The sequence below is a fragment of the Watersipora subatra genome, chromosome 10 (genome assembly GCF_963576615.1).
Source record: "Watersipora subatra chromosome 10, tzWatSuba1.1, whole genome shotgun sequence".
Taxonomy (NCBI): domain Eukaryota; kingdom Metazoa; phylum Bryozoa; class Gymnolaemata; order Cheilostomatida; family Watersiporidae; genus Watersipora; species Watersipora subatra.
The window spans coordinates 52,150,229-52,165,051 of NC_088717.1; the positions used below are offsets into that span (position 1 = coordinate 52,150,229).

The 14,823-nt window shown below is 33.8% G+C and overlaps 1 protein-coding gene across 1 annotated transcript in view; it reads right to left on the reverse strand.

Annotated features, from left to right (window-relative positions):
* Positions 1 to 14,823, reverse strand: part of LOC137407193 (low-density lipoprotein receptor-related protein 2-like) — a 79,870-nt gene that overhangs the window by 10,561 nt on the left and 54,486 nt on the right. Inside the window, exons 41-47 of the mRNA XM_068093795.1 lie at positions 14,095 to 14,264; positions 12,810 to 12,904; positions 8,746 to 8,840; positions 7,513 to 7,638; positions 6,529 to 6,654; positions 4,273 to 4,419; positions 2,299 to 2,402 (exon numbers count right to left, since the gene is read on the reverse strand). Coding sequence (XP_067949896.1) covers positions 2,299 to 2,402; positions 4,273 to 4,419; positions 6,529 to 6,654; positions 7,513 to 7,638; positions 8,746 to 8,840; positions 12,810 to 12,904; positions 14,095 to 14,264 — 863 coding nt within the window. The remainder of the gene's footprint in view (positions 1 to 2,298; positions 2,403 to 4,272; positions 4,420 to 6,528; positions 6,655 to 7,512; positions 7,639 to 8,745; positions 8,841 to 12,809; positions 12,905 to 14,094; positions 14,265 to 14,823) is intronic.

Below are 14,823 nucleotides of genomic sequence, written 5' to 3' on the forward strand. Positions count from 1 at the left end.
ATGAGTGTATTCTAAATGGTAATGCGTAAAAGTTTTCTCAGCTAAAAAAGATTGTTTGGACACTGATATCGACTAGTTCATCAGAGCAGAAAAAGAGTTGAAGTAAGAAGACATTGTGGAAAGTATAGAGCATCTAATCGACGTTGAACTGATTCCAAACAAAAGCAACAATTCCAACACTACTGGCCAAGCAAACGATGCTAATATTTTTGTTTCAAAAATGTTAATTTTTGTTTTTGCATGTATTATAAATTTGATTTGCTTATGTTATTTGTTATTCAATATATATTTTGTAGTTTTGGTAGATATTTAACTTACAACTTTGCACATTCACAGCATATAATTTGATGTCATCATTGCGGTAACATAAAGCTTATAATGGATCGACGCTCATAACTCCATTTCTATTACACATGAAAAGCCAGTTTGAGCTGCAAACTGTAGCAAGCATATCAATGAATGCAATGAGCTTTTATGCAGCATTGTTAAATATAGATATAAATTAAAAACATGCCTTCAAATTTAGAATGAAAAAAATTGAAAGTTTTAACAAATTAAAACGAAGGCTATAAGATCCTCATAGTTTAATTGCAAGCAATAGATATCAACTGGTAGATATATTACTCAGCTTCCCTGATGCATATTTATTCAAAAGTGTACAAGTTTGAGGTGAGTTACTAACTTTCTTGCATTCAAAAGGGTTAATGTTGCTCCACCTAAAAAAAATCAAAATATAGGCAGCATACGCTTCGCCCAAAAAAGGTTATATTTGTCTTCCCAAAATTCTGACAAGCTATCTGAACAATACAGAAGCACCCTCTATTTGAACGTAACCTCAATAGGGGTAAGGGTAAACCACAATAGGGGAAAGGGTTGAGTAATAGAGAACCATGGCGTTCAAATAGAGGTTTTACGGTAATTTGTGATAGAAACTATCACAAATTCTACACACAAAATACACAACAGATTCTACATTATTTAGTTCATAGATGAACATAATTCTACAAGATTAAGTATACTTGACTTGTTTATCTATAAACAAACCTATACTGAGAAAGTACAAATATATTGCCTACAAATAATAAGACTGTAAATTTCATGCAATCTAATGCTAAAATGCATACATGCTAAAAATCTTTCCAAAGATATCAAACTCAGTGATAGGGTGATGTGTGAGAATGCATAAGAGCATCAAGAAAATTTTATGGCATCATTTCATATTTTCAATGCTCTGCTAAAAAAGTCTTGAAAACTTGAAAAATAATGCTGTTGATTACTTGTAACAAGTAAATGCAAACAGCTTTAGCTTCTAGACACCAGATTTCCAACATCCAAGTTTCAAGTTTAGTTTATGTAGCTGGCAAGCGGGTAAGTGGGTTATAATTTGGGAACTTATTAAAGTCGCAGTATGAGTGAGAGCGCCAGAAACTGTGGAATGAGTTAAGAATCAAAGCTTTGTCTTATAGTATGAACACATTCATGCTATCAGTTTAGCCTCAGATCAGCTCATAAGTTACTTACAAAGCTCCATTGTTCATTGTCCACATATATTCATTGGAATCTATGACTTTCTTTAAAAACATCTTGGCAGTTGAGCTTGTTCCAATTTAAATTTGGTTTTGGATGAAAGCATTTTGTGCAAGTTGAAGAATTACTGTTTCATGGCAACCAATGCAAATTGGTTTTTCACATTTTCTGGCTATCAGGAGCAGCTGTATTTACAAGTAAAATGCTATATATGGTTAAAACTTGCATTAAACTAATCTTTGAGCTGCAAATCAATAAAACTCAGCTTAACTTTGAGTTGTAAGAACATATTCATAGATTTTATAAAATTTAACTTGATAAGACGCAAGGTGTAAAAGAATTCAGGATGCTGCATATTTTATAAAATAAATTTTATATTGTCGTTTTTTTCTCTTTTTAATTGTCCACTCGCGTATTTGGTGTTTACTTTATACATTTCATCATGTAATGTGTAATTTCTTCTCCTATGTTACTTGTGGGTAAAATCTTTTACGGATTTTAAAATCCTTAAAAATCTAAAATACGGATCACAGCAAAACTAATTTACAACCGGCACAGATTAGTACAAAATATGAGACAGAGCTTTATACATTGAGTAAATACACAATGCTCTAGTGATTTTATAATAAATCCTTATGTTAATCGGTGGTTAGTGTAGAATTTACTGGAAAATGAAATTTTTTGTTACCTTTAAAACATCGTAGAAGTAATCATTATTATTATTATTAGATGTTTTTATATTTTTACAAACAAAATAATTGAAACACTCACCCCAATACTACCACCTGACTGCTGCACCTCACTGTAGGATTGTTTCTGCTGGTTTGGAACAAACATTCGAATTTCATTGGCTAGTGAAATGAAGAATCTGAATTCTGTAAATAAATGGCTAACAATTTACATGTAAGTTTAACATAACTTGAAGTCTAGAAGCAACACAAACAAGTTAGAATTAAATTTTTGTCACAGCAACTGCTTGCATGTTATTATTACAGCACAAACATAGATTGCTAATTCCAATAAGGGCATTGTTAAAGAAAAACTGCCAGTAAAATTCACTAAAAACTTTTTACTTTCCCTTTCATTAGAATTAGAAATCTGTGTTTGTACTGTAAGCCATAACAGCATTCAAATTATTGCAGCAAATAAAATTTCACTTGTAAAATTGTTTGTGTGGCTGATTTTCACTTTAACCGCTATATTAAATATAATATACTACTAAGCTAAGATGCTGTACGCAACCTTTGCTCTTTGACTACTAGTCAAAATACCGGCATTGCATGGGTATTAAAAACAGCTTATAAACAGTGGCAGGTAGCGTAGTTGCCTGCCACTTGTCATTAGCCTTGAACATTGTCAATGGCTAATTTGAGTATGCTAATATTTATATTGCTAAATTTACTAATAAGAGCCGTGAGAGCAAGCTTTGCTGACGTTGCAAGGCTCGGAGTGCCATCCATATTATAACCGAGATAACAGCTCATGCAGTGGAACCTCGATTTTTGAACGACTAGCAGTTCGAACAAATCGGAGTCCGAACAAAAAATTCGATAATTTCTTGCTTCGTAGTTCAAATAAAAATCGGAGTTTGAACGGCGGTACGACGCGTGAGTGCGTACGTGAGGGTGGGATGCTGAGCGGCGTACGGGTGTAGATCGCTCTCTCCATGACCAACTGTTTTCGCATTGTCTGAGATTAAACAAATGTGTAGCAAATGGGCCGAGTTACAGAATTTCGTCGAACTCCACCACCCCAATAAAGCTGCAGCCACCAGAGTCATCAATGACTTTAACGACACTATCATGAACCACTTCCGAAAAGGGATAAAAAAAGGCAGAAGCAAGTGTCATTGGATAGATATTTAAAAAAAAAGAACATCTTGTAGCCGAGTAAAAAATCTTATTCATAATTCTTTTCTTTATCCTTTTTTATTTTTACACGTTCATGTTAGCGTAATCTTTTGTATGGAAGATTACGACAACGCGAACGTATGATTAGCCTGGGTTACATTTATGTTTATGTTATTTGTGTCTTTGCCATTTTGCTTAACATTTTCTGAGATATACATTGCTTTTTATGTGTTGGTCAGCATTTTAATGTGCAATTTCATGCATAAAATAATGTATAAAATACTATAAAGGTAAACATTCAGGGTGTTGGAACGGATTAAAACTTATATATATTAATTCTAATGGGAAAACCTGTTTCGGATCTCAAACAACTCGGTTTTCGACCAACCTTCTGGAACAAATCGTGTTCGAGAACCGAGGTTCCACTGTATTGCCAATGGAATTCATTGCATCTTGCATAGCATAATTGGTTGATTTATCGCCTATAGTAAACAAGAGGTTCTAAGATCAAACCTTCCACGTTACGGATTCCTTATTGCTAGATACTAATCAGCTATAGCTGAAAAGACTGAACGACAAACTTTAAGTTTTATATATATATATATATATATATATATATATATATATAGACGCTTTTCGTTTATTATTTGTTTATTATGCCTAATCAAAGTTTTACTCAGCCAGTTTAGACAAAACAGACTCATTTTAACCAAAGAATAGAAAAGTACATGGTCACAGATTGGAATCTTTAGTTTTTATTCAACAGCTTCTCCTGATGGCGTGAGAATTATATTAGAAAAACTGACTATAGAATTAGTAAATGATATTCTTCGTCCAAGTATTTGTTAAACCCGATGACTTTGATAACATTTGGTGTTCCTACACTTAAATATACCTTCATTATTAGCAGGTGCACAGGTAGTTTTGCCCGGCAAATTCTGAAGCATAAAAGATTCGGCACACGTGCACTCATAGCTTCCTTTTATGTTCTTGCATGTCTGAGGGCACTTGTTTGTGCTCCATTGAAGACACTCGTTGATATCTGCAAAAATAATGTAAATTATACGGAATGTAAATGACTAAGTCTATAGAAAGTTTACGTATTGCAAATGCTTTACACTATGATCATACTTAGTTTCTGAAAAAGCAGGTGGTATTTGGTTCTATAGACAACAATGAGCATTTACTAAGCGAGCAAAATTCAGAAACAAGGTATTGTATGATTTAAGCAAATATGGAGTTATGGTCTAATTAGGTTTTATTATAGTAAAAACAATTTTATTGTAATTTTAATTAGTAATACAACCATTATTCTTATGTGTATACTCTTTGGTTGTGAATGCGAGTAATCAAATTTATTTGAACAATAGATTTTTTACGCAAAATTTATTTAAAATTAATTACCAATAGATCTTTCTTACCAGATCTCAAAATACTGTTGGCACCAGCTCACAGTATCTTAATGACAAAGCTGGCCATAAAAGGAATGATGTAATAGGAAAGCATTTTCTATAGAAGAATGCATTAGGTCACAGACGTCAATAGCAACGGACATGGGAACTAGAGATCAAGCGTAGTCAGTGATTGGTAGACTAACGAAACAATTATGTTATTATTTCGATGGCAGTATGAGTCGTCATGCACAGATAAAGAAAAAATTTTAATCATTCATGATAACAGGTGATAAATTTGATATTGAACAGCAACAGATAATGTTAATATTGATATGATACGCTATCGTGATGAAAACAAACTTTTCTACTACCACTCTCATCTCCGTCAGTCCCGAAATATTCATCTAGGTAAAAACAACATAAACATTGATAAAGCTGGTGAGTCTATGAATATCGACAAATGGCATGCGATGTGAATAGTGAATGCTACTTTGACTTTTGTCCACATTTTTAGTTTAAAAACTTTTGGTGCGCTGATTACACAATAATTTAGTCGAGTGTTTGTTGCTGCACTCTCTACAGCGGTCACCTTTGTTTCTGTTTGTCGTTCTACTTCACAAACAATAAATGCTCTATTGATAAAAGGTAAGCTTCTCAAATCAGTGTGATGGATTATGGGTAGCCAGCATTGGTCAAAGTTAACACTTGATGCTGACAAAGACTGACAGGATTGTTATGTGAACACAGCAGCAAAATGTGTTGGGAATTGGGAAAGTGTGACTTGATCAAACTTATTTGCTGTACTTGACCAATGAGCGTCAAAAAGATGTCGATCCTTGTTTCAGTAAAAAAATTATTGCTGTATTTAATATTTTAAAAATAATGCTAATCATTCCAGACACTTTAAAATACATTCAGAAATTATCACTTTTTTTCAACAACCAATATTTCTACAATTCATAACTTACTAACACAACAGATTATACAAGCAATTTAAAGGTAGAATGGCATCAGTATAAGAGTACATCTGGAAAACCAATATTCATGCACATTTTGCGGATATACACCAAAAGGTTTATCTCTCATAAGGGCTCATAGCTGGCTATATCTACTAAAACTGTCTATTTCATCTTAAAAGTACTCTTACCACCTTCCTAAAGCTACTACTGAAACTATTAGCTCCACACACCAGATGATGAGATGATCTTAACCTTCACAGATGTTGCTTTAAGCCTGCTGTTATAAACAGGGTCTATATTTCTCATAACTTAGATAGTCAAGAGAAACATTCCTATTCACATGCGTAAGAGTAACCACCTGAAGGCATAACCAGCAGGCAGGTTAGAGTGCTGCCAATATGAACCTGTCTTTAGGTTCCTAAACCTACCAAAGTTAATTTACATCAAAAGACTTACTGAATGGTCTCTCATTTATTCTCATTGACTATGGAAATAATAGTAATAATGCTAGTAATAAAAAAACACTCTCCAAGCACTTAAAAGCATTCAATATAAGTTGCTCTATCATAAACAAGTGAATTTCATACAGAATTCTTCTAAGGAGTTCTCACTCAAGATTCATCTAGAAAAGTTATCCTCATTTTGTCTATTGTAATTCTAGTGTAAGTTGAAGGAGTATACAGACAATAATGCTAATATTCACTAACTTAGCCAAAGCCACAAAAAAACCAATGTAGTAAATATGCAGGAATGGTTACCTGTCCGAAAGTCTAGATAAAAACAGAAGCTACTACTTACCGACACATGAGTAAAAATCATTAAGACTAATCTGTAATCCTGGAGGACACTCGCACCAGGACTCTCCTCCAGGAGAAGAAGTGCAGTTGGTAGAGCAGCCACCAGTGTTAACTGAACATGATATCCCTGCAACATAGGTAAATGACATTCTTTATTATTACGTTTTCCGTATGACAATTATTAATTGCAGCGAGCTGGCAGAGGGCCAGTATTTTGCTATCCACATAATAATATAGTTTTATATTTATGACCATGGCTGGACATAGTACGTCATTTATGTGTAATAGGATGGATGACATTTTAAATCTTTGCTGTCAGCCAATCTGTTGCATCTTCATTAGATTCTTGCAATTTTAGAAAGCAACAGCGTATTATTGAATAGCTGTTTAAAACTAATTTTTATAGCTTCTTAAAATATTTAATATCTTATTTAATTTTAACTGGCCTCCAGAGAAGTCAAGGAGCACATCAACAACTTGGTGGAAAAATGTACTTCACCTTGCTTATTATTTTTTAAATATAACCTAACAGATTAATGTGGCAAACCATATAATATTGGTATCATAGATCCTGGAAAAAAGAGGGTAAGTTTCTAAAATCTTTCAATAGTGCTTACACTGTCCAGTCGTCATTAGACAGTTTCAACCAAAGTTGACGGAATTAGATTTAGGCCAAAAGATATAGAAAGCAGAGCAAGTAGAGAGGAATACTAGAACTTAGTAAAGTCACAATATTTTGGCTGTAGCAAATTCTCTACCGGTTCCACAATCTGTAGGTTTCTGGTCGCTCAATATTTGAAATTTGTAAAAGTTCATACCAAGACAACTTAAAAAAACATGAAGAAAAGATGATTTTTTATTCTTAACTGCTACCTATGGCATGGCTAAACTACATACTTGAAATAGCTTAATAATCTGTGGTTTGCACTTGGGAGTTACCATCCCTTAGCTTTGAGAAATGCAAAAGATAATAGCTTCTACTTACGACAGCCCTTTTGATCAGACATATCTCCGCAGTCATTCCCTCCTTTACAGACGAGCTCTTTGTTAATACATTTGAGGTTGTCACACTTGAACTCAGTGGCTGGATCACACGTTTCTTGAGTGTTACCTTTAGGCAAACAAAAGCTAGTAGTCACAATGGGCCTGCTTGCAGATTTGGCTGGGTATTGCTCAGACAAACTATAGCATGCTAACTATGGAAGGTATACTATTTAAAAAGACACTTAGAGCACGTGTCTAAACTTGTCTTTCAAGATCTCCATTGCAGTTTCATATAACCCAAGTGATATTAATAAAGAATTAAATAACTCTTATTTATCTAGTAAATAAGGGTTTGTTTATCGCTTGCTCTAAGCGAGATTATCATAGCTTAAGTAAATCAAATAATGAAAGTATTTAAGCCAATGTACATAAAGCATTAGGTATTTTGTTGTAAAATGATTAAAAAACAGCGATCAGTTTTGATATTTCCTGTTTAACCTGAATCATCTTAATTCAAAATTTCTAATAATATAACACTAGATAAAGCTCTTACACAAAGCACATTATATTTCTGACTGTTGATGTTCAGTTGAAATTAAAAATACGATTTTAGCAATAGGCAGCGCTGGTTTACAAAAAAGCGCATTGCGCAATTAGCAAAGAGTCTATCAAAATATTAAAAGATTATGTTGATGACCTCCTTCCCCCTCGAGATCTTTTGTCAGAAATTTTTGAGTAGATTGTGTGTACCAACAAGTAAGCAATCAGATTAAGAATTGAACCAACTCCACAGCCATGTCACACCCAAGTTCAATGCACAACAACAAGATTCAAACATTATGCAGCACGCAGTGAGAACTCTATCAACTTTCTATCAACTTTCTATATGTTTTGTTTTCTCACTTCTCTGTAAAATAAGTTATATTAATATGATTTTGTGCATATTACGGAGAGTTCACCACTATTTTAGCAATACGAACAGCAAGATGATACCCTGCAAAAAATATCTAAATTTTTCATGTGACTCGCTGAAATCTGCCGTACAAGCATTCACTTATTTCAAAGTAACAGCTCTACACAATTTGCATATAAACTAGAAGTATAAGTTGTTGGAAGAATACCAGCAATGGCAAAACCCAATTTGTCTGAGATTCTGGACAACTCTTGTAGAGTTGCAATCTGGCATTGCGTCGAGGTACCCTTACAAACGGTCATTAACATAGAGACAACTTACAGAGTGAAGAGGTTTCATCACTGCCATCTCCACAATTGTCTATGCCATCACACTTCTGTGACTCACTGATGCAAATTCTATTATCACACTGATATCTAAAATAGCATTAGAAATAAATGTTTGATTATACTAAAGTTGTTATGACTAAAAAAGATTGAGCTGAATTAAATATAAAACCTAAATTCATCTTCATTGTTTATGTCTCAGACGCATACTATTTTTTATTGCATCTCTGCATAACCATGCTAAACTTACATGTATAGGTATATAGATTTCAACCATAGTGTTTCAAGACAGGTTCAATAGTAAGGTGCGACATCAGTGAGATATGAGCACTCACGGACATGTGGTCTAGCTAATGGTGAATGCATATTTGTGACACATATAGACACCATAGAGTGTCTCTGAAGGTGAGGAGCAAGGGTGGAAGCCTGAGGTGGCACTGCTGAAGAAGTTAAAGTAATGCATAATTGATAAAAGTTTATGTTGAAAAAGCTAAGGCTGTATAGAGAAAATTCAGGTTAGCCTAAGAACTGAGTACATTATGTATTCCCTGGTTAATGATTGGCTAGTTTCTGTGTTTTAGTACAGAAGTATCAGTTAATGGTTCACTGAAAAAGTAACTTAACGAATGTGTTATGATTAAGATCTGTCATTTTCGCCCAACAGCAAGATTTCCGACAACAGGCTCAACCTGTGTTACCGCAGAAAACCCTTTTACTTTTTAAAAACTGTGTGCTGAAAACATTAAAACCACATTTCCAAAAGCTTGATTTGGTTACCAAATCTCACAACTAATAATTAATTTATAACCTGTTGTTCTCAGAAATATATTAAATCATATTTGTTTGTACAGTTTGAACAGATATATTGAATCACAATTGTTTGTACAGTTTGGACAGATACAGTACACCCTCAGAATATGATTACCCTGATATACGATTTTTTTCCCTTACAAAGTGGGACACAATGATTGTTTCACCTCACCATTTAAACCTTATTTTACCATATGAATTCAACAAAATTTGTACTCGAGTTCCAATTTGGCAGTCGGTGTGCATATTACGTACACCAAAATAACAAAGACGCTGAATTGCTGTTCATCGAAAATATTTTCACAATGCCTGAAAAGGACACAATGACCAAATTTCTCAGTTCAGCAACTCTCATGTGTAAAATGGGAATATTTTCTCTTTAAAATTTGTAGCAAAGTTGGAGTTGCAATCCCTTTAAACAGAAGGTTAGGTGTCCGACAACTTCCCATAACCTGCTAACAAAGCTCCACTTCACTACAAAAAAGCATCGTTTTGGCTTTCTAGTCAAAATTATATTAAAAAGGTTTTAAACAGGTTCGCTAAAATTTATGGTAAAAGCAAAGCCAGAAACTGATATTTGATAAGATTTTAGTGATAAAAAGTTGAAATTTGGTAAAATAGTTAAAAATACATTCTAAAACTTAGTTACAAGTGTGTGAGTTTAGTAAACTACAGTCATACTTCGACTTACGAGCTTAATGCGTTCCGAGACTGAGCCCGTATGTCAATTTACTCGCATGTTGGTGCAATTTATTTATATATAGAACAATTAAAAATATATTGATTGGTTTCCATACTCTAAAAAATGCAAATAAAACACTCAAAACAAGATATTGTAACAGAAAGAACATGTTGGTTATTGTCCTAACTTACCATAAGCTTTTAAAAAGCAACAAATAATAATTAATGCAAGGAAATGTGCTTAATTAAAATTTAAAATTAAATACATACAATAGCAGCTAACGCTAGCATTTGCCAGAGAGGGAGATATCCTAGGGAGTTATAGAAAGTTATCCTTCATTACAACAGTTGACTTTGATAAATTTGGATTTTATCAAAGTCTTAAAAGACAAACATAGAAGCAAACCTAAAAGCAGACTTTCATTTTTAACTTAACGCAATTAAAATTTCTTCGGCGCTCATACGGTAGTTTGAAGTTTCTCGCTGGTTAGCTAATTTTTCCTTTGTTTCGCTTTCACGACTAGCCAGCCGTTTTAAAAAACCTATCTAAGGACGTTTGCCTTTGTCGCCCTTTCAACATGTTGCGATTAGGACGAACACAGGTGTCGTCACAAACGGTTAAAGTATGACCACTAGCCAACTTGTCCGAATGTTTATAGTTTTGATAGATAGCACCGGCCTTTTCACATAGCATCGTTCAGTTACGCTGTCACCGGCCAATTGTTGATTTTTTATCCAATGCCTGAGCAGTCTCTTCATCAGCGGTCGTGAAGATCGCTGCGCCGTTTAGAAACTATTGTTAGATTTTTTGCGAACTAAATAAATGCCCATAATATAATCCTTCTGTTTGACAATTGTGAATGTATTTCTGTCATATTGCTGAGCTAGCTCAATCACGCATACACACTTCGCACATTTTTCAATAATTTTCCGTTTAATAATTGTTATCATTTGCTTTTTCTTTGCATTTCATCTTTCATTTTACTGGCAAACTTTCGGTCTATGCACAGTACTTTTAATTCACATAATTCTGCACTGAAAATCGCTCACACAAAAAACATGGTACTAAAGTATAACCTGAGCAGTTGAAAAATACAGAGTGAAGCTGTTCTCATAAAACACCTCTGGCATACTTGGCAACTGACTCACGTGCTTGTATCTCAAACATGGCTCGTATGTTAGTGTTAAAACTTGTTTAAAAGCTGGCTCGTATCTCAAGTTTCTCGTACGTTGGAGCACTCGTAAGTTGAAGTATTGCTGTAAACTTATTTGAAGTGATTTCAAAGTTTATGTTATACTTACCTCTGTATTGAAGGTAAAATTTCCCTACGATATGTATTGCAGATGGTACATTATAATTGTGCACTTTATTGCTGATCATAACCACTAAATACACTAAATACAATAAAGTTATTGTAGGTAATTATAGTTGCCAAGGTTTAAGTACTATTTTGTAGCTAATTTTTAATATGTACAGCATTTATACAAAGTTTTGACGATTTTTATCAGGGGATGTTTGCCGTATATAGTTACTATGGTTTTTATATCCCTGCATACGATTGTTTCACCACACGATGCCAACCCTAGAACCAATCAAAATCGTATCTTTACATTAAAAGTTGACTTGCAACAAAATTCACATTACAGTTAATTGGTATCAAAAGATTCACCATGTCTTACTCTGTTGTGTTGTAAGTGCCAAATATGTGGAAATGTGATTACAAGCTCTTAAAGGCTCAAAAACGAAAAGCCGCCGTAGATTGGAATCTCTTTATTTTGATGACGTAGCCACGAAATTCGGTTATCGTCTTGTCATGTTGTTCTCACGTGAATTGAAAGGCCAATACAAAGCTCGATATAAAACTTATCATAGTACTAGTTTATGACAAACACTTCGGGTTTTACCGAAGACCCCGTATCAAATATAGATGCTCGCTACTTTACAGTTTTGTTTCAGCTTGGTCTAATCGGCAAGTCGTAATCTGATCATGTGACCCAATACTTCGCAAATAGTTTTTGCAGCACTTTTCGATTATCACAGGTGACCAACAGGCTCGTCATGATTATCAGACAATGATATGCACTCCTTTGAGCTAAGGTTAAAAAGTTAAATGAATTTTTACTGTAAGTTATAAGATATCACTGCTAAAAGTGACAGCATTACAATGACAATAAAACAGACGCGTAAGAACAATAGACATAATTTTATTGAATGCGTGAAGTATATTTGTGAAAATATTTCAGCGAATAAGGTTCCATGAAAGTGTAAACAGAAACCATTTCTCACAAATGCGTCACATTTGAGCCGTTTTGGAAAAAGAATCCAAACAATGGCGTTCTCGCGTGACTGCGATTAAATGTTCGTTTTTGAGCTTTTAAGAGCTTTTAATCACATTTCCACATATTTGGCATCTACAACACAACAGAGTAAGACATGGTGAATGTTGTGATACCAAAGAACTGTAATGTGAATTTTGTTGCAAGTCAACCTTTAAAGGATCTTTACATACATGAGCTTTACATTAAATCAGTTGTTTGTACAGTTCAGACAGATATATTAAATCATACTTGTTTGTACAGTTTGGACAGATTTGCCAGAACTCATCTGAGTTGTCACCGCAGTCATCTTGGCCATCACATCGGAAGTTACTGCTGATGCAGAGCTAAAATTATAGGTCAAACTCCCGTTATTGGATTGATAAATAGTGGGTTGCAGATGAGGCAATGACTGGAAGACCTGCTTAGTGATCTAGGAGAAAAATGGTATAGACCACTATTAATATACATCTGAAAATTCTCTAACTTTGTCTAATCACCTAGCAGGTGTAGACTAATCTGTAGTAAACTATGATGTTTTGCAAAATCAGCGTTGCTAACAGTAAAAACAAAAAAAAATCAAAACATTCATTCTCATAATTTCATCCTCATCTAAGTCTGGTGTTTCTGGCTCATCAACTGCGTATAATATGTATATAATATTATATATCACCTAAATATTATAACTTCTATATCACCATACAAAGATATAAAAACGATAACACCATGGCAAGTGTTCCGGTTTGGATAATCCAAAATAAATACAAACATCTGCACTCAGGATCATTAAAATAATACATGAACAATTACAAAATTTTGGAGCAAGCAAAGAAAGAAGGGTTTTATGTTGATCCTATCAAAGTGTGAACATTGATAAACATCTACATGTACATCTAATACAAACTTCTTGAGCATTTACTTTTCATTCGATTTTTGTAAACCTCAAATGATGAAATTAAAGCTGATTACAATATTTGTCCTTTATATGTGCAAAAAAATCATTCTCAGAAAGGTTTGGGAGGTTTTAGAGATTGTCTCGGGAAAGACCCAAAGAAATAAAAGCTTGAAGTCTGATAGCTTATTTAGCATATAAAAAAATATAAAGATTCCTCTAAGAATTGTTTTTTAATTCGCAAACGTAAACAAATATAATTTTTGTGATTTGAGATTTATTTTCATCAAAAAATTAGTTAAGCAAAAGAAAAAAGCTGGAAGAGTGATGAAGCCCATAATACGCAATAGCATAGCTAATCATGGCGTTGGGCTTGTTCAAAACAAGCAACTTCATTAAAACCCATTCAATAAAACTCTTTAGTTTTGCTGATGATAATTTTAAAATTTAGTCTAAGCGACTAGCTGCTAGGCCCAAAATAATCAAGCTCATATTTTTGTACTATTTTTCTACCCAAAAATGTTCTAGACATATCTAACTAATAATATGTAAAGAATGTGTAATCAGCTGAAAGTTGCAGTCATTTTTCTAAAACTTAAATAAATTAACTTTGCAACTATTAAAACAAATCATGTGCCAACTTACCCCATTTTGACAGCTAAACTCATTCGGCTCACAGGCTATGGGTTGACAGTTAGCATCGATAGTCTCATCACTTCCATCAGCGCAGTCCCAGATACGATTGCAGCGCAAGTCTTCGGAAATGCAAGGACCCTTGTGGCAGCGGAAGAGGCCAGATGGGCAAGAGGTACTTTCTAAAAAAATCGAAAGTCTCCCTAATGATGATACGTTATCTTCTTGAACATTCTTCCGAACATCGCAAAGCCGCGAGCTACCAAATTTGGGAAAGTAACTGGCATGTTGGTAAATATGGCAAAGTAACTGGCATGTTTCCAAATATAGCAAAATAGTAGCATGTTGCCAAATATAGCAAAGTAGCTATATGTCGTCAAATATTTGATGGTAAAACACAATAATGCCATTAATTAAGTATTAATGATGATTAGTATTTATTAATTAAATATTAATGATGATACTAGTTATTAATTTTACAGCCTGAATAAACTAAGGCAAAGTCTAGTCTGGCATAACTTACTTGTACCTAACAATTCAAGAGGTCAATCAGTATCTTTTTCAAGATATTTGCTATAAAAATGCTTATGTCACCCATAGCTAGTAGATTTTGTTTATTTTTTCCTTTTGCACTTGAACTGACAATCCTTTGGGTTTACTACCCACTGCCCAACCACTAAACGCTCTTCATAGTATGAGACCACATAACAGCAAAAGCTATTTAGACTTGGCTGATTAACA